We start from the raw sequence: 25,879 nt of genomic DNA on the forward strand, positions 1-25,879 counted from the left end.
CGCTTCAGGCTCACTGCCTTTATTCCTGATGAAGGGCTTTTGCCCGAAACGTCGATTTCGAAGCTCCTTGGATGCTGCCTGAACTGCTGTGCTCTTCCAGCACCACTAATCCAGAGCCTTCAACAAATTGTCTAGCTATCACCATTGTTAACAGCTAACCCGAGTATGCAACTTTTAAAAAAAGGTTTTGTGAATTACACATGAAAGAAATGAAACTATCACTGTATTCTAACAGCTGAAAGGTTTAATAGACAATCAACTTTTCAATGTATAATTTCAGTTACATCACACTGCAAATTTTTGCTATAAATTCTGTGTTACGCTCGAGCCCTCCGCTATCACCTAATGAAGGAACGTCGCTCCGAAAGCTAGTGTGCTTCCAATTAAACCTGTTGGACTATAACCTGGTGTTGTGTGATTTTTAACTTTGTAACTCTACCAGTGGTGCTATATGAATGGATTTTCCCCTCAAAGATCCATGGAGCACAATAGGAAGCCTTTCAGCCTGACCTGCCTACTTTGCTTTTGGAAGAACAATGCAATTAGTCTCGCACACCTGCCATTTCTTCAAAGTCCTGCAATTTACCTTACACTCTGGGGCATGATTGTGGAAAATGGAGAATACTTTACAAATTACCATTTTTCTGAACAAATATTGTGTTTTAACCAAAATGGAAGCTAGTGAATATAATTAAAACAAATAAACAAGCTGTGTTTTCAAAAGTTTGTATTAATACATATGTAACTATGCACACAATTTAAAGTTGTTCATTTAAATCTTTTGATTAGCTTTCTTTAGAATGTGATCATTTCAAAAATATTTTTAAGCATCTCCAAGATAAGTAGGATATGACTTGGCCAATCCAACCCAGTCTTACAACTGTATTTGCTTTTCAAGTTAGCGAGCAAAGATAAAAGGCATCTGTGATAGCTTATTGGTAAGGGCCCATTACAGAATTGAGTCAATTAGATTTCCCAAGTTTAATTGGCAGTGCATACAAATGTAGCTGCTTTCAACTGATCAGAATACTCTAGGTAATGGAATGGAAACAGCTGATTATTATCAGGTAGCTGCTGTTGGAAACTTTGTTTTGTGGTAACTGGGGAGATCCAAACTCGGCTCAGCTGTGACGTCCTTCATGCCTGGATGGCCTATGAACATTCAATATTTACATAGGAAGCATGGCTGCTTGAACTAGGAGTATTAACAATGCTTGAAGCCAACAAAAATTAGTGCCTTCAAAACGGCTGGTGAGGTAATTAGAGGAAACAAACAAAAATAGAATTTCGAGCTTTAAAACAAAAGTGACTTATCTCTTAGAAGGTGACAAAATAATAAGTGTGCTTCTTTCCTTCTCTTCCAGTCACAACGAAGGGTCACGTTCCACCTTCCTGATGGCTCTCAGGAAAGTTGCAGCGATAGTGGCTTGGGTGACCATGAACCCAACAGCAGTGCCAGCACATCACACCCTCTGCCCCTTGGCTTCCCACAGGAGGAATACTATGAGCAAACATCCCCTAGCAGGACTGAAGGTGATGGCAACTCAGACCCCGAATCCAGTAAGTGATTTCCTGTGTTTGAGGCAAATTACCTGAAGTAATTATATGCCCTAATTGAACAGTATTAGAAGTAGCTCTGACCCACATAGCTAACTGCACAGATACAGAACTACTGAATAATTTGTTAAAGGAGTTGACAATATGACAACAGTAGAATAGGCTGGTAATTTGAAATAATTTGTTACAGGAGTATGATGGTTATAGATACGTTTTAATTAATCATGAATAGTAGTTAGCAATTGTCTGCAGACACTTACAGGTCTGAAAAATATGCAACAGGGGCTGACTGACCTATATTTCAATTTGCACCACTATTTTAGAATCATAGAGTTATGAAACACAGCTGGAAACTAGAGTCCCCTTGTGTCTATACTAGCTATTTAAAAAGTTACCCAGTCAATTTGACTGCCCTTGCTCTTTGCCGGGTCTCTGAAAATTTGTTATTTTTGTCTTTTTTTAAAATCAACCTGCAGCATTGAATTGAATATAGTTTTATTAACCCTCTCACACTTCCCATATATTTGTGTCTGTGGCAACCTAAATAATAGCCTACCTATAGAACAAACTTTCCGCAGTCTTCACGTTAGAGTTTTAACATTACAAAGTTAGTTTGTCATCCACAGCTATATTTCCCACTTCTTTATTCCGCTCTTTCTCATTCTGGCCAGTACAGGTAGTTCTTCTATAACATGATGGTTGTGTTCTTGTATAGAAAAATTGCGCTTTGGAAATAACGCTTAAAGTGTTGGTGATGTAATTGCATTACAGCGAACACACGTTTTAAAAGTTGTTGTTTTAGGAACAACATCCCCAAATTGTCAATTGTGTTACAGCGAATTTGCGTTCATGAAATGTACGTTATAGCACAATGACCTGCATAGATACATTGCCCTGCTTCCACACTGCTGAGATATGTAAGTGACATCTCCTGATTACAATCTTCCCTCTGCTGATTTTCCATCTCTTCCTGTTTCTACCTTGCCTCTCGTTTTCACTGAACAGTAGGAATTTGAACTGAATCGGAGAGGAGGAAGCATAACTTTTTAAATAACATGACCCTGGAGGCCAAGTGTGGTTGTAACATCATCTCTTTTAGGGAAATTGATATGACAAGTAGTAGGAAAGGACCTATGTGTATGGAATCCTTTGATCCCAACACATCCACCCTTTTTACTTTTATCTAATCCAAAGGGAAAACTATTTCCTTGTACCCAAACAGCACACATTAACTATACTTATATTGGTTTCTCCTTGTTCACCATTATTAAATGATTTGAAATTACTGATATGAAGTTAATGCAAATTCCAAAATCGATAGCTTCAAGATAGTTGCTGTCAAATCAATAATGAACCAGTCAGTTAAATGAGAAAATAATTTAATGTGAAACTGCATAAGGAAATAAAGGGCCACTTTCATGACTGAATTGTAATTATTTTATTTTTTGCAAGTGGGAGAGAATTTTCTCAGGAAATGTTCCCAGAATTTTATACAACAGTAGAGTTGAAGCTCAATATGTATTGATAATACACAATTTGGTGCTGAGTCCTCCCTGATCAGGGCAATCTCAAGCTTGAGCACTGGGCTCTGCTGAATTTAATTGATTTGTTCCAAGGTAGCAGTGAGTGTACTACAGGCTTCAGTATCTTGAGGCTACTGGAGGGAGAAACAAGCTAGGTTTCCTGCTTCTCTTAATCACTGTACAACGGCTCGATGGAGAAGTGATTGTTTGTGTGAATGTGAAGGAAATGAAATTCCTGTCTTCACAAATATATGAAAATAATCTTTTATCATGCAAGTTGGCAAAGGCAACAATTTCCTTTCCCAGATGAGATCAGAATTAGGATTTCTTTATTTCCTCAACATTTACTGTCCAGATTCACACATGAGAACCAGCCTCGGAGGTGAAATCATGTAGTTGTGTAATCCTTGTATAAATGTAACTGTCAATTCACAAAGAATAGAGGTGAAATGGCCAGAAAACTGGAGAAAAAAAGAGTGTTGCTACGGATAACACACTCTTGTTTAAAGTACGTGATGCTGATCATTTGTCTGTGGCAGACAACTGATCCTTAGCTTCTCCACTGTTTGATTTTATTTTCTATAATAATATGGGAAGTTCTTTATAACATCTATCTCATTCTAACATCCATGATCTTTAATCAAAGCACTGTATGTGTTGTATAGGAGGACAGGACCTTTAAACAAACTTGCTTTCCACTGTGACCAGACTTCCACCTATTTGTGAATGAAAACTCCACAGTATCACTGGATGTCATGAACCCTTTCATGATCACTGACCACTTCACCAGTTTCTGCCCTTGAATGTCTATGATCTCATGCCACCTCACAATCTCCAAACAGCAGGAAACCCAGAGCAAACCTTTTATTAGCTGGCACCTGTGGGACCAGGTGTGTGCTGGTTGATCAAATATTTCAGATAATCATGAGGTACGCATAACTGTAGTAAATCCTGACCAAGTAAAGCTTCAAGACCACAACCCCCCTCAAAAAATCTAAATGTATAAACATCAACACACCTCATAAAATCAATATAAAAACACACAGTAAATAATAGAAATGTAATTCAGGAGATATACATATCACTGTTATCCATTATTTACAACTTAAATACTCAGACATCACAGCAGATCATGATATTTGAGATAAATAATTTTTCCTGGTTAACAAGGTGCCAGTTAAAACAATGTTTGCTGTACCTGGTCCAAAGTGGCAATCAGTGCTAGGGTGTTACTGCCTGACAGGGAACCAAGCCTTTCCATTGGGAGATTCCTGGGTGGAAAACTTGTTTTGATGAAAAAAACATACACTCACAGTCATCCATCACAGAAGAGGCCCTTCAGACCATCGAGTCTGGGCCTACCTATCTATTCTCATTCAATGGATTGAAAACACCACACCGTTCATTGGTCTAGGGGACCTCACTAATGCAGGCATATTTGTGAAATCGTAACCAGTAAGTATCCAGCTAAAATATCCAGTACCAAGGAAGGGGCTACCCTGCCAAAAGTCCAACAAGAACATTCCTGATCATGCTGTATAAAATGCATGTCCTCAGATATTTGCATATATCAGGGTTTAGGGAATCTGCATTGATGGGAAAAAATCAAATTATCTCTCGTTGTGCCAATATTGCATGATAACAGTACAAATCCACCACATACAAGAAGTTAGCTCACCACATCTTCTTGAGGGAAATTAGGGATAGATGATGAACGCCATGTGAAAAGTTATCAATTTTAATAAAAACACTCACTGAGCAACAGAAGGTAAAACAACAGAGGAAGTTTCTGTTTTGACTACGATGCCCATGTTGTCTCTTTTTTCGTACAATGCAAGAATAATCCCACCAGCCTGTTTACTTCCTATACCCCTATGTGGTTACATCAAACATTTACTAAAAAAAAATTAGATTTACATTTTCTTTCCCTACTCAGAAATTACACACTGCAAGCCATTTAACATTAAAACCATTCTGTGTGTGTTTCCATGAAGTGAAAAGTAAAAAGGGTCTAACTTTTCTTTGAGAGCTACTGTTAAGATTTCCAAATGGCAACTTTTTGATTTTTAGGGGTTAGTTTTTGGTTTACAGGAGCTCACTTTTCAGTCTCATTAAGACCATAAGACATAGGAGTAGAAGTAAGGCCATTCAACCCATTGAGTCCACTCCGCCATTTAATCATGACTGATAGGCGTTTCAACTCCACTTACGAGCACTCTCCCCATAGCCCTTAATTCCTCGCAAGATTAAGAATTTATCAATCTCTGCCTTGAAGACATTTAATGTCCCAGCCTCCACTGCGCTCCTTAGCAGTGAATTCCACAGGCCCACCACTTTTCTGGCTGAAGAAATGTCTCATTTCCATTCTATATTGACCCCCTCTAATTCTAAGGCTGTGCCCACGGGTCCTAGTCTCCCCGTCTAATGGAAACAACTTCCCAACATCCACCCTTTCTAAGCCATGCACTAAATTGTAAGTTTCTATTAGATCTCCCTCAACCTTTTAAACTCTAATGAATACAATTGCAGGATCCTCAGCTGTTCATTGTATGTTAGGCCTACCATTCCAGGGATCATCCGTGTGAATCTCCACTGGACATGCTCCAATACCAGTATGTCCTTCCTGAGGTGTGGGGCCCAAAATTGGACACAGTATTCCACATAGAGCTGAACTAGAGCTTTAGAAAGTCTCAGAAGCACATTGCTGCTTTTATATTCCAACACTCTTGAGATAAATGACAGCATTACATTCGCTTTCCTAATTACAGACTCAACTACAAGTTAACCTTTAGAGAATCCTGAACTAGCACTCCCAGATCCCTTTGTAATTTGGCTTTATGAATTTTCTCACCGTTTAGAAAATAGTCCATGCCTGTATTCTTTTTTCCAAAGTGTAAGACCGAGCATTTGCTCACGTTGAATTTCATCAGCTATTTCCTGGATCACTCTCCTAAACTGTCTAAATCTTTCTCCAGCCTCCCCACCTTCTCAATACCACCTGCCCGTCTACCTAACTTCATATCATGGGCAAACATCACCAGAATGCCCAGTCCCTTCATCCAGATCATTAATATGCAAAGTGAACAGCTGCAGCCCCATCACTGAACCCTGAGGGACACACCTGTCACTAGCTGCCATTCCAATAAAGAACATTTTATCTCAACTTTCTATGTTCTGTCAGACAGACAATCCTCAATCCATGCCAGTAGCTCAGCTCGAACACCATGGGCCCTCACTTTACTCAACAGCCTCCTGTGAGGCACCTTATCAAAGGCCCTTTTGAAGTTGAGATAGATAGCATCCACTGGGTTTCCCTGGTCTAACGTACTTGTTACCTCTTCAAAGAATTCTAACAGGTTTGTCAGGCACAACCTTCCCTTACTAAATCCATGCTGACTTGTTCTAATCCAATCCTGCACTTTCAAGAATTTAGAAATCTCATCCTTAACTATGGATTCTAGAACTTTACCAACAACCGAGGTTAGGCTAATCGGCCTACAATTTTCCATCTTTTGCCTTGATCCTTTCTTGAACAATGGGGTTATAACAATGATTTTCCAATCATCTAGGACTTTCCCTGACTCCAGTGATTTTTGAAAGATCACAACCAACACCTCCGTTATTTCCTCAGCCACCTCCCTCAGAACTCTACGATGTTGTCCACTGGGGCCAGGAGATTTATCAATTTTTAGACCTTTTAGCTTTTCTCTTTTGTAATGGCTACCATACTCAACTCTGCCCCCTGACTCTCCTTAATTGTTGGGATATTACTCATGTCTTCCACTGTGATGACCGATGCAAAGTATTAATTAAGTTCTTAAGCTATTTCCTCATCTCCCAGCACTAGCCTTCTAGCATCAGTTTGGAGCAGCCTAATGTCTACTTTTGCCTCTCGTTTGTTTCTTATGTATTCAAAGAAACTTTTACTATCATTTATAATATTACTGACCAGCCTACCTTCATATTTTATCCTCCCTTTCCTTATTGCTCTCTTTGTTATCCTCAGTTTGTTTTTGTAGCCTTCCCAATCTTCTGATTTCCTAATGCCCTTAGCCACTTTATAGGCTCTCTCTTTCTCTTTGAGACATTTCCTGACTTCGTTTGTCAGCCATGGCTGTCTAATTCCACCACCCCCACCCCCTTGGATAATCTTTCTTTTCTTTGGGATAAACTTCTGTCCTGTGTCCTCAATTACACCCAGAAACTCTTGCCATTGTTGCTCTACTGTCTTCTCTGCTAGGCTCTGCTTCAGTTGATGTTCACCAGTTCCTCTTTCATGCCCCTGTAATTACCTTTATTTTAACTATAACACCATTACATCTGATTTGCCTTCTCTCTTTCAAACTGCAGACTGAACTCTACCATATTATGATCACTGCCTCCTAAGTGTTCCCTGACTTTAAGATCTTTTGTAAAGTCTAGCTCATTACATAGCACTAAGTCCAGAATGGCCTGCTCCCTTGTGGGCTCCATCCACAAGCTGTTCCAAAATGCCACCCTGTAAGTTTTGCATGAATTCCCTTTCTTTGGATCCACTGGCAACATTATTCATCCAGTTCACCTGCATATTGAAGTCCCCCATGATCACCGTGACCTTGCCTTTCTGAGATGCCCTATCTATTTCCCAGTACATTTTGCGCCCCTGGTCCTGACCACTGTTGGGAGATCTGTACATAAGACCCATTGTGTTTTTTTTTACTTTGTGGTTCCTCACCTCCACCACACAGATTCCACATCATCTGACCCTCTGTCATTCAGTGCCATAGATTTAATTCCATTCTTAACTAACAAGGCAACCCTGCCCCCCTCTGCCCACCTCCCTGTCTTTTTGATAAGTTGTACACATCGACTTGAATAGCAATCACTTGCCTTCCCAACAGATTCCCTCTCCTGACCTCACTTCCACCCAGCTCCTGCCACTCTCTGCTGTAAAAAAAAAAGGAGAGCAGCAGGAGTTGCCTCCTTCATGAGATGATGCAGTCACTTAGTAACAATACCTTTTTGTATTTGTGTTGGGAATTGAACATACTGGAAACAGTACTAGGAGAATTTGTGCTTATCCCCAATAACCATCACTACTCCGTTTAACTTAAAGCCACAGCACAGAAAACAATGCATTGATCTCCTAACAAAAGAAAGCAGACATACATTAGCAACAAAGGCATCTTTAAACAACAACATTGACAAACAAATACATAAGTGACACAAAAAATGCTTTCAACATACTGGCTAGGTTGCAGCAAGATTTTTGTATGCTTGTCTACAAAACCTCCACTAAACCTCAAGTAATTGTATGTATGTTTTGGAGGTGCTGGTGTTGGACTGGGGTATATAAAGTTAAAAATCACACAGCACCAGGTTATAGTCCAACAGGTTTAATTGGAAGCACACTAGCTTTCTGATGAAGGAGCAGCGCTCCGAAAGCTAGTTGTATGTAAGCAGCTTTGAGACGTGAATGCATACAAATGCAAATATTTACAAAACAGAACAATTTAATATTAAATTATACAATTGATGCACTGTTCTTCATGTTGTATCCATTACATTTTTCTCCCAATAAGTAGTCCCTGAGCTTCTGCAATTTTAAGCATGAGACTTTGCATTAATTCGCACAGATCTTGTTACCTCAGTTTTCCTGTTTCCAGTTGGCTGACTTTTCTTCTGAAATTTAAAAAATCTTTTTCTATCCTTTACAGCAGGCTCTCATTCGTCACACCTTTTCCATCTGCAAATCTCTTCTACTCTTAGTGGATTCTCTGTCACTTCTCAGCTCCTGTCCCTTCCCAACTGAAATTTTCAGACTGCACTCTTGTTTCCAGTCTCTCTGTCCCCTTTGCAGTCCTTCTGTCTCCTTTGCAGCTCCTCTCCATCTTACATCAGATCCCCATCAGTTCCCAAGCAGCATCCCTTAGCCTGATTGCATGGGTCTCCGGCCCCAGCCTCACGCTTTGCATCTTAGTCCCACTGACCTGGGTCCTTAGCCTGGCAGTCTTACTTCTCTTCACACCCACCATTCCCTGGCCTTGCCAACTGCTACCATTAAACCCACTGCACCAATGGCAGACTGCTTCTTTCCCATATTTGCTGCTCATGATAAGCTCATGATGAGATATTGGCAACAGGTGTGAGAGAGAACCAGCCTGGGATTGGTGGAGAAGCTTCCTACCATTTCTTTCCATTCTCGTCATGGGGAGGGGGGTGACTTTTCTCCAGTCACCCCATGAATGAGTTGTTCATTCATTTTGGCAGTGTAATGCCATTCTGCTCCCTGTGTATTTTGAATGTTACAATGAATTCTAGTTCAAGTAATTCAAATAATGTTTAGACATGAAACAAATAGTAAGTACTTCAAAGCAAAATACTTTAGATGTTAGAAAATGTTGGAACAACCCAACAGATTAGACAAGCACTGGCAGGAGCACATGTGAAATGTCATCAAGCATAAACAGCTATTTAATTGCACTCTCTGGAAACTCTGCCTGACCATTTAATATTTCCAGTATTTTCAATTTGTTTTGAAAATTGCGATTTCAAGGAACCTTTTCCTCTGGCATCGGAAAACTTTCTCTGCGGTTATGTAGGCCAGTTCCAAATTGGAATGGGCTTAAAAATATGTTTGGCCAAAATTTTGAAGATTGTGTTTGGTAACAAGTCCAAAACCTAGTAATATTGCCACTTTGTTTGTTTCATTTGGAAGAAATATCTTTGATTTCTATAGTCCCAGTCAGACTCTAGTGTGTCGGAATCAATTCAATACTTTTTAAAAGTGTCAGCATTGTTGCAATCTGGAGAAACATGGCAGCCAATTCACACATGGCAGAGGCTCTAGATAATCTGTTTCTTTGCTGAAGTTTGCTGAAAGCAAAATAAATGTTCATTAAGCCATTTAACTAATTTCTGATGTCAATTTACTGTTGAAATGTGAGAAATTCTACAGCAAGATTGGCCCTACCAATTTCTCATCACCCCATGAAGCGCTTCACACTCGTGTTGTAACATGTTTGCTTTAACCCACGCCATCAGCAAGAATTGGTCACATTTACAAAACACATTTCATTCCAACAGCAGAGAGAGACAGGGACGCAATCTTCTGGTTGGGAATTCAGTAACGTTTTCTGATAACTCAGTAGTTCTATCTTGAAATTCCATTTATTCTTTTTTTCGCAATCGGTGTACCTTTGTTCCTTTTCCCTTCAATAGGGAAGGTGCAATCATCATCTGTTATGTGATTACTTTCAGTGCATTTGTGTGATTAGTTAACAGGAAATCTATTCTGAACAAGAATGGAGACCTCACTTGGGCATGCCTTGTATTTGAGTATTGGGCTGGTGGGGACAGGGGTGAGTTGAAGTGGCAATATTACTAGGTTTTGGACAAATTACATTTCAAAATAGAGGACACACTATTACATGTTATTATGGGGATTGCAGCTCTGATAAGTTAGCCCTGCAGGTCATGCAAGCACAATAGCTATTATACAACTAGTAAAAGCACCTTACAACATTTGGCCATGTTTCCACATATTTCAGTTGTTCATTTTGACTGTATGAGCAGACTTCAGTCCTTTCACAAGGTCAGAATCATGGTCCTAGCAACAAGAGGCATATTAACTTGACCCCTTTATTAGAATAAAACATTGGGGTCTTTTCCAAAGGAAGTAATTCCAGAACACCCTGAAAGAGTAACCCCAATAAATTGAAGCTTATATCCATATATGAAAGGCAGATTATGGCAAGCAAATTTAATGGCAGTCTTTGTAGATAGAAATGGGTTAGTCGAATATAATGTGATTCCTATTGCATACAGTGATATCACAAGGTTCTCCACATAAGAGCTACTGCTAAAATTAAAACTCATGGGATCAGGGAGGAAGTTGTAAATTGGGTAATAAATTAGCTCGGTAATGAGAAATGGAATGCAGTCATTAATAATAGTATCTCTAATTTGACCAGTGAAGTCCCTCAGTAATAATTTCTGGAAACCCAGACGTGGATAGCATTTATTGGTAAACTCAAGTGTATAGTTTGCAGAAGATCAAGCTTTATAAATTATATCTAAATTGTATAAGAAGATTTTGAAAGCCAAGTGGAACAGACCAAGAAAGGACTAAATAGAATAATATTTTGACTAACTGCAATGTTTTTCTTTATTTCTGGGAACACACAGAAGTGTTAAACTGAATTACACTCTCAACTTCTTCACAACATTGTAAGATTTTTTTACAATTGTTGATTGTTTTGCTTAATTTTCTAATCATGACCACTGTTCTCTGGTGAAAGACTTCCTTCGATTCAGACTAAAAGAGTTTGAGAAAGGTACCATGAATATTCTTATACCCTTCCACACAGGAATGAGGGAAAGAAGACCTCAACAAATTATTTAGGGAAAAATGATGGAGGAGAGATATTGTGAATGTCCCTTTTCTAAAAAAGCTAAAATGTAAATGTGGCATAACATTTGGTGCAGACTGCTACTACTAATGATTAGGAGCTCAGCAAAACACTCAATACAGCTGAATAAAGAACTATCATAAATTTAGAGTTGTTAGCTTTTTGAATAGATTTACACCTCAGGCATTGATGACTCAATTACAGGATTTAGAAAAGAGATACACAGGGAGCACGGTGTGAGAGCAAGAAATTTGGTCTAAACATGGTGATGACTGACAGCACCAGGTAGAAGAATGTATCATACTCTTTTTGACTATAATGGGCTTCACTGTAAATGTTTATTAAAACAAACAGAAAAGGCCTTCAGAACAATCTGTGCAGATTTCATACATATATTATTCAATACAGGATTTTATTGATCCCAAGTCTTTAAATATAATTAATTCAATATATTCAGCCCTTCAGTTATCAAACAAGTCTAGACTCTACTGTGGCCAGACTGAATAAGGAAATTCTGCAGTTTAACTCAATTACATTTGGTGTAAAATTTGAAACAGAGCCCCCTGTAAAAATTGACTCTCTTTTGAACATGTACAAACATGGAAAATACAAACATAGAAAATAGGAGCAGGAGTACATCACTAAGCACTTCAAGTCCTGCTTCACATTCAATATGATCATGGCTGATTTTCCAACTTAGTGCCCTGTTCCCACATTCTTCTTGTACCTTTTGATCTAATACAAACCATATTGGTACATGAGCTAATCTTAACCTAAGCTCAGGCAGTGATTATCACTGCTTTGTAAAGATCATGAGCCAGTTCTGCCTGTAGTGAATGGTCTCCAGTGAGAAAATGTGCCCATCATTCTGCAAAGGAGCTAAGAGATCACTTGGATCGTGCAACTCTACAATCATGCCTCAGAAAGCTAATGCTTATTATAAAATACCACAATGTTTTTCCTTTAATCTTCCTAAAATCTGCAAACATAAAGAAGTGTGAAAGTGAAGTGTGAGTTTGTATTTTTTTATTGTTAAAGGAAATGCAGCAACTAATATTCTTAAGGACAGTTAGTCATGAGCAATAAGCACTGGCCTTTCCAGCTGTGCTTATATTTTTACATCACTTTGTATTTTTAGGCTTTCATGTGTGCTCCTTTTCCCATTCAATACAAATGAAGGAATTTTATTAATATCTAGAGTTTACAAGTTCAATAGCCTTTTTGGGTTTCTCTCAATGTTTTGAGTCTATTGATAAAGTTTTACTAATTCTCAATTTTGGATGGTGTGCAAGCATATCTGTATAACATTTCTCCATCCTCTATTGTATTTATTTCAAATGGGTTAATGTCTTCATCTGCTGATGATACCAACAATTAATCTCTCGGCAAACACAACAAGCATTTGATGGCAGAATTTGATGTAGTTCTCGATGGTTTCAATGTATTTCTTACCTAACCACAAATGGGCTTAGGAACTGTACTCAGCCCAATGAATTGCACCCTTCTTTGGGTTACTGATCCATTGAGTGATCTTGCAAGACCATTTATCAGATGACAGTAACCATTTAAATAATCTAATCTTGCAAAGTTCCTGTTGTGTTTATCCAACATCAATTCAGTGCTAGCTTGTTGAAGAAATGCATAGCTGGTAATTAGCTCGCAAGTTTACTTAATTAATTGGTACTTCCCAGGCTATTCAAATTGATCTCCCATCCTTAATCTAATTAGGCTAGATACAGGTGGAGTGCACTGTACTCCGTTTGACCTGCAGACACAGCTAACCTGGACCAAGTGCCTTAAACTAGCTAGTCAGATTCATGTTTTCACTCTTAACACTTATAGTTAAACCGAAGTGACATTTATTAGATTAATCCAGCATAAAGCTGCCTTGTTTGAATTGAAATCACAAGCACTCGTGAATATAATGTGACCCTGAAGTTAATTGAGTCAAAATTCCATGCTGGATTGGAAATAATAAAAGATGCAGTTGGTGGAATAAATACAATCCTTTGAAATTCTGAGTTGAGCTGTTTGTACGGAAAAGCAAAATTATCTTTTTTGTCAAAGAAAATAATTCAAGAGATCGATGTTAAATTTACACTGTAACCAATTCTGTTAGATTGAGCGTGCTACAAAATAAGAACCATGAGCAATTATACACTACAGTTCAACTGTTAGTACATGCTCAATCAGAAGTCCGGGCTCAATCTGAAGGAAAATGCCATGTCTCACTTTGGATTTAACTTATTTTCAGTGTGAAAGTATTGCTGAGAATTCTATGTATCAAGCTCACATTTTCTGCTTACCCTAAAGACCATTGTCATCTGTTCCATTAACAATGCGCATTTCTTCACTGAAAAAATTCTGTTCCCACAGATCTGCATCCAAATAAGTAATTTTATATCATTACATCTGTGAGGAAAATATGTGTCAAATTGGTTTGAAAGTCATTCTTCATTGTCTGAGTCCTCAAATAAAGTTTCCCCTGTCTAACAAGTTGAAAAGCCCCACTTTTAAGGGAATTAATTTGTTTATCTGAATCCAGTTTCCAATGACTGCGGTCTGTGGCACAAAGCTATTGCTCAGTGTTACTAGCTTGCAAGAAGTAAATTACTCTTCAGCAGTGATAGATATGTTGATCATTGACGAAGATTGAAATTCAACCTCTGTGCTACTTTTACATGCCACCAATCAGTGTTCATGTCCCACTATAAAATCTTGACAATAACTTGAGTTGTTGAGGGGAGAGAGGAGAATTCATCTTTGTCACATAGGTTCCTCTTCACAATTGATGCTATGCCACACAAAATTCTGATGGCTATTTAATGCAAATTAAAAGTTGCTTGAAGTAAACAGATAAATAGTCACATTTGCCACTAAAATAAATAAAAGATATTGAAAAAGGAAAATAGTACTAATACCGAAAATGTGAAATAAAAGCAGAAAGTTTTGGAAGTACTAAGTTAGTCAGGCAGAATTGTGGAGAGACCTGAGGTAACATTTCAGGTTGTTGGTGTTCCTTCTTCATGTGATATGGCCTGGCTTGCTGAACATTTCAGGAATTTTCTTTTTTTTTGGAGTTTCAAGATTATTCCTCATTTGCTAATTAACTTATGTAGTGTGTCTTGGTGGCATCGGTATATTTGGTGTGCAATGATGGCTGGAACTCAGGTGTCCATTTGTAAACTTGAACGAGAGGTTATCTATTTTCACAGTAATTAGCTGCCTAACTTGTTACACGCAGTTTTCTCAAGACAGCATTGAAAACAGTTGTCATTCCATTCAAAAATTACAAGCTCAAAACCGAGAAGCTAAGCTCTGAGAATGCTCTGTCACTCAAATTATGAAACCCGAATTGACGAAAGCTTATATTAAACCAGACTCATGCTAGCTTTCATGTCCGAAAGGTACAGATATATTACAGTTTGCATGAGCACCAGTTGCTTGTTTGAAATCACCCTTCTATTCCCTTGCTCTTGCTTATTTCATTTTCTACCTGTTCTAATTATCAGTGTAAAAAATGGTTTGAATTAAATATACTTATGCACACACTGTGGATAAATAAAACATATTGAAAAGTAATATCGTGATTGAAGCAGTCATAAAAATCCAATCTATTTTGGCACATTTCACAAATATTTGGCAGGAGTTACCAGATTGCCTGTGCTATTTCCTTCAGATCAAGAAAGTGAAGTCACTGGGCCAGACCTTTCCTCCTGAGGTGGATATCACAATTTGGGAAGTCTGCCAGCTTGCTGAACCCATCCAGGCCCAATTTCTACTTGGGATGAGGGCAGGCTGGGTGTGAGGGTTGAAGGAATGTGGTGGGTTCAAGATGGAGTCAGGCCTACCATCCTGGATACAGATTCGAGGGCTAATGGGCTGCTGAGTGATGAGACAGGTTTGTAAAAAGTCTGCTTTGGGACGCGCATGTTTCTTTACAGACTCCATGCTAGTTCATGCCCCAGGCTCCTATGCCAACCCATTTCTCCCAAACCCCAAGGATCATCCTTTATACCCTCCATGTCATCCACCCAGCAACTACCAAGGGCAAATCTCAGGTAGCATGTTAAGAATGAAGACCTACATATAGTATTCTCACACCAAAACTGAATTTATGAATTATATTCATAACCCCATACCAAATACAACTAATCTTTTAATAAACTCTTTCTTCCGTTGACTAACTGTAAGGTGTTGTTAACAACCAACCTTGGATAATGATAGCTCTTAGAATAATGTCAACAAACATCTACGATGGTTTTTTTTTTCCAAATTTCACTGACTTAACAAGCCGTACTTTATTTAAAAAACAGACTGGAAAATTATTTAAGTTCACAGCTTGACAATTCTTTAGATGTTATCTGTCTTTCACGAATCTTTACATCTCTTCCATATATTCATTACTGTTATGCTGCGTGTTAAGGCTCTTGTTGCATTGCCAACAGGGTCTGTTTGAACACACTACTGAGTTCAAATGAGCCTGCTGAGTTTGGTTTCACTCGTGTATAAATCATTTCCCCTCCGTGCAAAAATGAGATCTGTCAGAGACAAGGGTGGTGGTGATCCTTTCTGAATTCATGTCCTGCCTGCCATTTTTAAAACTCCAAGGTGTCTCTATAATTGCAGAAATCTGACTCAAGCTTCAAATGATATAAATATGGAAGGACCAGCAAGGATAGCAGTAAGTGTATGGGTTCCTGGGTTAGGGAAGACAAATCAGCATTTACTGTACAGGACGCCCATGTGCATGTATGACTGTCAGGGAAGGAGATGGTGGGACACACCTACTCACTCAGATGCACTGCTGGCTTTCATTTAGGAGCTTGTGTAAGAATAATCTCATTCTTGTGTCTCAATCCATGAAGCCAGACTCACTAAGGAATTCCAGAAAATGTGAGAAGGGGGGATTCTGGAGATAATTTCCCAATAATTTCTTTTTAGCGTTACTTGAACTTTTTAAATGTCATTTTCAGATGTCATTTTGAGATTATTGCATTAAACTAAATATAGAAAACAGTATGGAATGTAGCTTTCAAGTAAGGTTCTGCAACCAAATCCATTCATTTTGTTATGATTCATTACACCAAAATCACACTTTGCTGAAGATTAATTTCTCATGTTCTAGTTTGAAGCCAGAATCCAGTTGCCTTTTATACTTTCCATTCTCAATGGCCTAATAGTTGCTGCATATTAAGGAATTGATCTTTAATGACAGCACCATGCATGCACAGTTGGAACTCATGCTGTGGCATTGGTGTGCCAGCGTGTAAATTTGGTGTTTTAAATGCCTTTGTGCTGAACATGAAAGTGGCACAGCAGTCTGTCTGATTAATGTTATAACAAAATGTAAATGATGTGTAAAGTCCTTTAGCCTATCTACTGACTATTCATTTTTTCAGTCGGGTGTTTTGTGATGCAGCACATGTTGTGGTTGCAATTGCATGACTGTTTAAGTGCTCATTTTCAACTCAGCAAAGTAAATAGAAATTGTAATCTGGAACTCACTTTGATTTTTATCAGAAGAAAGAAATGCTTGCATTGGTATTTAATACTTCAAAAATATTAGATTAGATTAGATTACTTAGTGTGGAAAGAGGCCCTACTGCCCAACAAATCCACACTGACCCGCCGAAGCGCAACCCACCCATACCCCTACATTTACCCCTTCACCTAACACTACGGGCAATTTAGCATGGCCAATTCATCTGACCTGCACATCTTTGGACTGTGGGAGGAAACCGGAGCACCCGGAGGAAACCCACCCAGACATGGGGAGAATGTGCAAACTCCACACAGTCAGTTGCCTGAGGCAGGAATTGAACCCGGGTCTCTGGCGCTGTGAGACAGCAGTGCTAACCACTGTGCCACCATGCCACCCAATATAACATTTTCTCTTCACTTTTTTTAGATTAGATTCCCTACAGTGTGGAAACAGGCCCTTCGGCCCAACCAGTCCACACCAAACCTCTGAAGAGTAACCCACCTAGTCCCATTTCCTTCTGACTAATGCACCTAACACTATGGGCAATTTACATGGCCAATTCACCTGACCTGCACATCCTTGGATTGTGGGAGGAAACCGGAGCACCTGGAGGAAGCCCACACAGACACGGGGAGAACATGTAAACTCCACACAGACTGTCGCCCGAGGCTGAAATCAAACCTAGAACCCTCATGCTGTGAGGCAGCGGTGCTAACCACTGAGCCACCGTGCCGCCCCAGCATTCTATATTTTCATAAGTTACTTTGCTAATTGTTATATTTCAGATGCATAATCCACTCAACGTTGTGCAAGATTCTGTCGACAACAATGAATTTGGTTGACCAATGATCTGCTTTTGAAGAAAAATTGGCTAATGTACCTGCTCATTTTGGAACTTGTGTACAGATCCCTATTTATACCTAATGACCCAAATATATTTGGAAACACTATTTAATATTTCATCTGAATAATGGTACCCACAACAATGGTAACCCCCTCCAACACACACACACTCCACCTTAGTAATGTGCTGGAGTATTAGTTTAAATTGTGTGTTCAGATTGTGGAACAGAGCTTGAACACAGTCTTCTGACTGCGTAATGGAAATTTGACCAATTGAACCAAATATACACTCGTAAACCAGCAATCCGTTCACAGATTCTGTCATTGTTTTGTCAAAATATACTTGAAGGATCTACCTTTACTTTAAATAAGTAGAACCAAATAAAGATACACACTTCCTTAACAGTCTACCTGCTGACTGTCTCAGGAACTGATAATATAGACCTGCAAGAATGTCCACGTGCAATTCTAGATGTTTGTGAAAGGAGTTCTGCAGGATGTGGAGAATGACAAGACCAGTGTGATTAGATTAGAAGTCACATGTGGATCAGTAAAATATCAGTGCAGGCTCGATGGACTGAAGAGCTGTGTCTGTATTGCTAAATCATCAGTTTAAGGTCACATTTTGTTGTACAGTAAATGAAAGGTGCTGGTCCCTGCATTTTTACCCAGTTTTTTGGATTTTGTACTTATTATATTCTGGAATAGAATAGAATGGTAGAAGTAAGTTCTTTGGTGACCAGTAGTCATCTGTTTGTCACATTTTTTCAAACAGTATAACTAAAAAAATTTATTTGCATGTTCATTCCAGCTCAAGTTGGCCACTCAAACCTTTTTTCTTTATCAAGGCTAACACCTGATGCCTATGTTTATTAGTACACTGAGGTTATTCTCCTTGAACATGTAGAATATGTTTATTCAAATAGGAAAGTTCTTGATTGACAGAAAGTAACTAAGGCCTTTCAGAATGTGTCCCATTGATCTAATTTTCTGATGCTGTACTCTCCTGGAGTGCACACCAGAAATTGATTTGCATGTTAAACATTATTTGCTGAATATTTAGTTGAACAGTTGAGAACAAAATAATGTGTATCCTACACCAAAATCCACAAGTATTCACTCCCAGCAATGCTGAAATTTGGAAAATTACCCAACTTCCTGATAGTAGGTTACAGATACTATGTGGTTCAATACTTCGGAATATAAACCGGAAGGTCCCATAGCTAACCGTCTTTCTGAGTTGACCTCTATGATCTCAACCAAGGCAGGAATTGGAGAGTAATGCTGAGCTCAACTGCTCCTATTATGTGGAGAGCTGGACCTCCACATGAACGAGAATAACCTGACAGCTTTTCAAAATTCCTGCTTGACTGTTTATGTGTGACTGTCTGAGAAGAATAGGATTGGGTTTGCATGTGATGCCCTATGTTGTCGAGCAGCTAGTATGTGCTCATGAAGAGTGAATACTGGGGGAAAATCATGAAGTGCTGCCAGCTCACAGCTGCAAGTCAGCAGTCTCATGGCAGGAAGAAAGGAAATCGGAAGAAGTTCTTTTCTCATTAAGATCAATCTGCCTCATTTCATGATGGGAGCCAATAAAAACAGCTGTTAGATTTTATAGATCTATATGTTATTGTTTTGCATTCATCCCACAGTTTTGAGGTATTTTGCTCTAGATCGCCAACACTAATAGACATCCAAGCATTTTTAAATAGGCTGATCAATGTGAATGTTTGATACAATGTATAGAACTGTTCTTTATATGGAAAAGCTGTAATTAAACACTTTTCAAGTTAATGGGGATGAATTCTGCTTTCTTTGTTGATTTGTAAGAATGCCAAGTGAAATATTGAGCAGTCATATTGGGCTGGATTTAATGCAGTCTGTCAGAGTAGGAACTGTGGCACCCCAACGTGCTTAATCTAGGCTGAGGCCCCATATTAGTGTCCTGGCAGCAGTAATACCTCACCCCAGTTACATTGGAAAGTGGAAGGGCTAGCATGGGATTTCAGCTAATGGCAGCAGGATGTCAGTTAGCTTAATTAATAAGCAAATTAAGACTCATTATGTCTGAGCCCACTGCCATTTAACTGTGGTTCAGGAATTAAATAGGAACCCATTGTATTCCCGTGTCTCCCGTATTTTCAAAGGGGTGGAGACGGCTCCTCAATATCAGATATTTGGTGCCTGGTCGAGGGACCTGGCCTAAGGCAGGTGGTGGGTGCTGAAAGCTGTGTCATTGCCTTTACCACTGATTCCATCCTCCGCCCATCCTCACTCCCCTACTCATTCCACACAGCCTCCATCCCACAATCCACATTCCACCCAGACTCACCTTTGAGCTAGTATTCCTTGGTAATCCTGGGCCTCTGGTGAGCACAAAAGGTGCTTCTGAGTGGCACTGAGGGTGATTATGAGCTGCCAGTCTTAGATTACCTGACATCTCTCAGCAGATGGGACATCTGATCCTGGACACTGAATTCTGGAAAAGGCTCAGTAGTAGCCATTGAAGCACCTGCTTCGCCGTGTAGGGCAAGACTCCTGTCAGACTGGTTCAATCCTGTCAGCTGAGAGCTATCACTGTAATTTTCAACATACATTTTTCTGTATCCTTATTCTTGTCATTTATCTTCTCCATATAAGAGCCACAAATAGGAGAAGAATTACATAAATTCGAGCTTTAATTGTTCTGGGTGCAACACAAAGTGTTCGCTCCTCCCTAATGCATCAGTACAATCAGCTCCCGATTGCAATGATCCATTTAAAACTTTACTCTTAATTAATATGAGTTTGTTGCAGAAGCCTTAACACTATCTTTGTCATTGTCGTAATAGTAGTAAACAGTGTTGTGGTGTGACAGTTAATGAGATGCGAAAGGTGCCCTTTATGGGGGAAAAAACCCTCCCTTTGTGGGAGCAATATATCCGAGAAAATTCCAACATATCATCATTTAGATGCCACCAACTAAATGGAAGGCAGTTTATAGCTAGATATTGCGCTGTAAAATATTCACAAAGTACACAAGCAACATCTAGTGGCAGGAAATCAGAAGTGAGTATATTTTTCTGTTCATTGGACAGCAGACACTGCTTATTGGGGATATACTTAAAGAAAAACAATGCATAAATCAGATTAAACTTGAAGGTCATGCAGGGCAATCACTATGTTCTATTTTGCTACAATGGTGTCTTATGCAGGAGGGACAGCAGCCAGAAACAAGCTGCAACATGCTTTTGTTCACTGTTTGAGTGTCTGAAATACTGATGTTACATTTGAAAAACTGAAGGAAAAAAAACAGGAGAAGTACCTGAAGAAATAGAGGACCTTGAGTCTGCAATGAAAAGAGTAGGAAATTAGTGCAAATTAATTTAAGAATGAGTATTTCAAATCACAGCTATTTCTTGAGCATTTGTGAAAAGAAATCAATTCACCATTATCACAATTGTTACTTATCTAACCATGTTTTTTTTAAGTGTGCAATATTATAGGTTCTATTTCAAATACAGAGTATCCAAATTATATTATTGGGCCTAATTGTAATTTTAAACTCCAAGTTATTTGACTTCTCTGCTCGAATAATCTGCTCACAGTTAGATCCAGGGGCTAGGAGAAGCCCAGAGGAGTTAGTGATTTAAATTGACTTTTTGCATACTTTTGATTATGGAGGTAAGCCCTTGTTTATCTTTTGGCCTCACAACAAAATATTGCATTTTTCTTCCCCCCCAATTCCTAAATCACTTTTCTGACTGCACGGGGCTTCTCAATTTCTCTCCAATTGGCCTTCAGCTTTCTGGCATTTCTTTTCCAGTGGCCAGATAAAGGCTGCTACATTCCAGTGAGAAAGGAATTTGCACCATATTAAAGCAGGAGCTTTCCAATCCCAGGCGAGGTCAGGAGTGAATATCTCCCATAAGGTAGTTCAGTCCACATTTGCATGACTCTCACCAGGACTTTAAATCTTTGCTCCAGTTCTAGCAAATCTAAACTGCTCACTGGATTGCAATGAATTAGTGCAAGGATGCCAATGCCAAATTGCTCACGAGATGAAGCAAATTAGGATGGTCAATTTTAAAAAAAGAAAGCAAGATTGCACTTGTGCAGTGTCTTTTACAAGCACAGTATGTCCTAAGCATTTTACAGCCAGTGAATCACTTTTTCAAGTGTATTCACTGTTGTAAAGTAAAATACAAGACAGTGATTATGCCCAGAACGTTTAGAAGTAGCAAAGTGACCAAATCATCTATTTTAGTGATTCTGAATGAAGGAGCCAGGATATTGGAGAGACCGTCTCTGCTTGTTTTTCTTTTGAGGCAACTTATCCAAAAGATAGCACCTTCAACGATGCAGGATTCAGTGCTATTCATAGTACTACCCTGAAATGATGAGCACCTGAAGTCTATGGAGAGGGTTCAAACCCCATCTAATTTTGAAACAGTTAGGGTGCCACTTCTCAATCATGTGTTCACAGAGTTGTAGAATCACTACAGTGTGGAAAGAGGCCATTCAGCATCTCATCATGGCCCACCCCTCACCCTAACACAGCATATAGCATGGTCAATCTACTGAACCTCCACATCTTTAGACTGTGGGAGGAAACTGGAGCACCCAGAGGAAATCCACACAGACGCGGGGAGATTCCACACAAGACAGTCACTCAAGGCTGGAATTGAACCTTGGCATTTGGAGGCAGAAGAGCTAACCATGTATATTCTACTCTATACTTCCTGAATATTGATGCAACTTTGTCTTTGAATTAGTTCTTTATTTCCAGTACACATGCAGAGTTGAATGGCTGAAATTCAATTGCTGGATGGGCTCTTGTTTGCCTCCAGTTCTGGTAGTGACCAGTCCACTGAAAATCAGGAAGAAGACTTGCATATGATTGTTGCCTATCTGTTGAAAGGTATACTTCTTCAACCGCACAATGAGCTGGTAGAACGTATCAGTATGCTCAAAATATGTATTTCTCAAGCCCTCAAAAATGTAAGATAGCATGACCATAACCTGTGATAGCCAAGTGCAGATTCTCTCCCATTCACACACAATTCTTATTACATGCAAACTTAGACAGTGATAGATATGAATTTTGTATGCATTTCATCTAAAATCCAGGTTTAACAAAATGCATTTCACAAGGTAACATTCCATTTCTAAAGTCTGTATCTCCTTCATACTTGGTGCTATCCCAGAGGAAGATTTCCACTGAAATCTATAAATAGCAAATACTTAAAATCTTTCATGAAGAGCTTGTGTACAAAATAAATATGAAATTACTTAAAGGTTTGATTATTATTTGAACTTCATCTTTGGGTTTTCATAAATCCCAATCTATTGCTTAAATTATACCTGCCATTAAATCACCTGATGAAGGAGTGTCGCTCCGAAAGCTAGTGTGCTTCCAATTAAACCTGTTGGACTATAACCTGGTGTTGTGTGATTTTTAACCTGCCATTAAAGATGGCCAAATATTTTCAATCAATAACTCGAGCTAAACTGGTCTACCTCCTTTCTCAACAATGATGTTATTTATTTCAGGATGACTCTTGTATTTTCACTTCATCTCATGTAGCTGATTTAGAAATTAGTTTTGACAGTAAATGGGTTGCCGTAGTGACAATAAATAATTTTTACACGTAATGAGCCGGATTACCGCCAGACCATTAGTAATGCCTAAATCATGCTGGCAAGTCCTTGTGAAAGGAAGGAAGGAGTTTAAGTCGTCAGGCTGTCAGATTTCAGTTGTGCCCAAGTCTGCATATACTGCAAGGTGGGACAAAACAAGGCTGACACTACCCTGCTTATATATTAAGGTGGGACAAAACAAGGCTGGTACTAGCCTGACTGCAACTCTTCTACAACTTTTGAGTCTTCTTTCAGCCCACTACAACTGATGAAAACACACACAGAGACTACATTAAAAGCATCACATTGTATACAGTAATTTCATCAGATGCTTTTGTAAGAGGAATTCTGATGAGTTGTCTTTCTCCTTCTGTTGCGGGTCCTGTGACCAGGCTTAACATTCCCACTATTGTCTGTGACGCAGTTGGTATTTGCAACTCCACTAAATTATTAAAAGCATCCACTGCCATACCATTCCTGATTGCCTTAAGAAATCAAGACACCCACCATTTAGCATTAATCCCTGATCTATAGTTGAGAGTTTCAACCTGACCCATGCTAAGTTGGTTACCTCATTTGGCCAAAGTGAAAAGATAAAATTAGTGCCACCGTCTCTGGACTATTGAGAGAAAAGAAAGAATCAGCAAGGATTCCTGTTCTTGATTCTTATTCAATGAGTCCTACTGGTAAGAATATGTGTGTGGACATTGGTTAAGATTTGACTGAGTTGTGCCTAACGATGTGGTAATGAGCTCTAAATTATACTGCCAAGGCCATTTGAAACGAGGGAGAAGTTTCAGACAGTAGGTTAACAGAACTCAGTTATAGCCAAGAATTTCCTTCACAATTCCACTGTAATCTGGGGATTTGTCAGGAAGATCAAGGTAAATTGGATATGAAGGCTTTGCACTGCATCCTTGCCTTGAAAGTGAAGTAGTTTACCAATGCCCTCTCCTGAATAACAAGGTCTTTGATGATTCATTCATCATTGTCCTGCGTGTAAAAAAGACAACGATGTGGTGGGAATCAGAAAGATGGCAAGTTTCCCTGCCTTCTGTTGCTCCTAGAACCTCACTTGAGGAGGTATCACGAATCCCTGGGCAGTGATAGAAATTCCATTTGCTCCTTTTGAAGGAAGAGGGCTCAACACTGATCTTTTCTTGGCCTCAGGTCAATCCCTCTGAAATATTTTCCTGCATTCATTAACTGTTCAGAACCCAGAAACTAGTCAGGAATAAGAGAGAATATAGAAACTTTGCACTCACACTCTTTTGGTAGGAGAATAGCTGTCATTGCTTTAGCTGTCCTTAGACTAAATAACTATACACCAACAAATTCAGAAGGAGAGAGAGAGAGAGAATACAATTGAAGAGATGGGGTTAGCAATTACACATAAGTGACTTTTTCATGACTAGCAATCATGTAGTGATTTTTAAATCTTCTTTAGTGTTAAGTTAGGTCAGGATAACTTAACTGATAACATTTTGTCCACTGAGATTCTAGCTTGTCACTCTTACAAACTCTTAGTTTTTTGGGACCATAACTCATCCACAGGAGAAGACGCTGCTCAGGAAAGGTACCTTTCTCCAAATCCCCTGTTTAGTTTATTCAGCTTTAGCTATGTTATAAAAACTCTGTTTGAAATGTCTGGGATTTTCTCTCTCCAGAACATGTATTTCCCAGTTTAAGGAAAATGTAAGTAATAGGGTTAATTTCAGTTGTAACAGAAAAACTTAAAAAGATTTACTAATTTTAAAATTTGATTCATAAAAATTAACAAGCAATGCACTTTTTGTGGATTAGTGTACAGATATGCTAAAGTCAGTCAAATATATAATAACTCTATTAGGTTGCTGTGGAATGTTATTTATAACTATTCAAGAATGTCAAAGAACATCTCAGATTATGTAAGAATAGCTAAAGTTAAAAACAACACAACACCAGGTTATAGTCCAACAGTTTATTTGGAAGTACAAGCTTTCAGAACACTGCTCCTTCATCAGCTAAGATTGGAATATCTAAAAACAGAACATCCATTCAGATTTAAAGTAAAATTCTACCGTAAGGATTTGAGTGGATAAGACATCTTTTCCCAGTTGGAGAAAATGTTCTTTGAAAAGTATTATCTGACGGATCCTGATATTTCTGAAATTTGAGTGGCTGGAATTTGGAAATGTGGGTATAAACCTTCTGCAGACATTGCTCCCACTTTCATGTGGTGCCGTATTATTAAACATTATTCCTTAATTGTTTGACAATGGTTCATTTCTAAAATTGTGAGCTTTATGTCGTCAATTCATTTGTGATGTTTTATGCTCACAAGTATATTCTTTTCATTCTCCCTTACTCATTCAAACATAAAATAATCCTTTTTATAGGTTTATCAGTAAAGATGTTCATTTTGTCTTTGCATGTTTTTTTATCCTGTTTCTAATAGCATTCACATGATAAAGATCTTT

The 25,879-nt window shown here is 38.8% G+C and overlaps 1 protein-coding gene across 6 annotated transcripts in view; it reads left to right on the top strand.

The window, feature by feature from the left end:
- The window catches only part of pcdh11 (protocadherin 11), a 738,007-nt gene that overhangs the window by 455,498 nt on the left and 256,630 nt on the right, over nucleotides 1–25,879 (top strand). For 5 of the 6 annotated variants that reach the window (XM_043704504.1, XM_043704503.1, XM_043704505.1 and 2 more), the window contains exon 3: nucleotides 1,365–1,560. The exons of the other annotated variant lie outside the window; for it this stretch is intronic. In XM_043704504.1, the coding sequence (XP_043560439.1) occupies nucleotides 1,365–1,560 (196 nt within the window). The remainder of the gene's footprint in view (nucleotides 1–1,364; nucleotides 1,561–25,879) is intronic. 6 annotated transcript variants of the gene reach the window in all.

This window comes from Chiloscyllium plagiosum, chromosome 15 (assembly GCF_004010195.1).
Source record: "Chiloscyllium plagiosum isolate BGI_BamShark_2017 chromosome 15, ASM401019v2, whole genome shotgun sequence".
NCBI classification, from domain to species: domain Eukaryota; kingdom Metazoa; phylum Chordata; class Chondrichthyes; order Orectolobiformes; family Hemiscylliidae; genus Chiloscyllium; species Chiloscyllium plagiosum.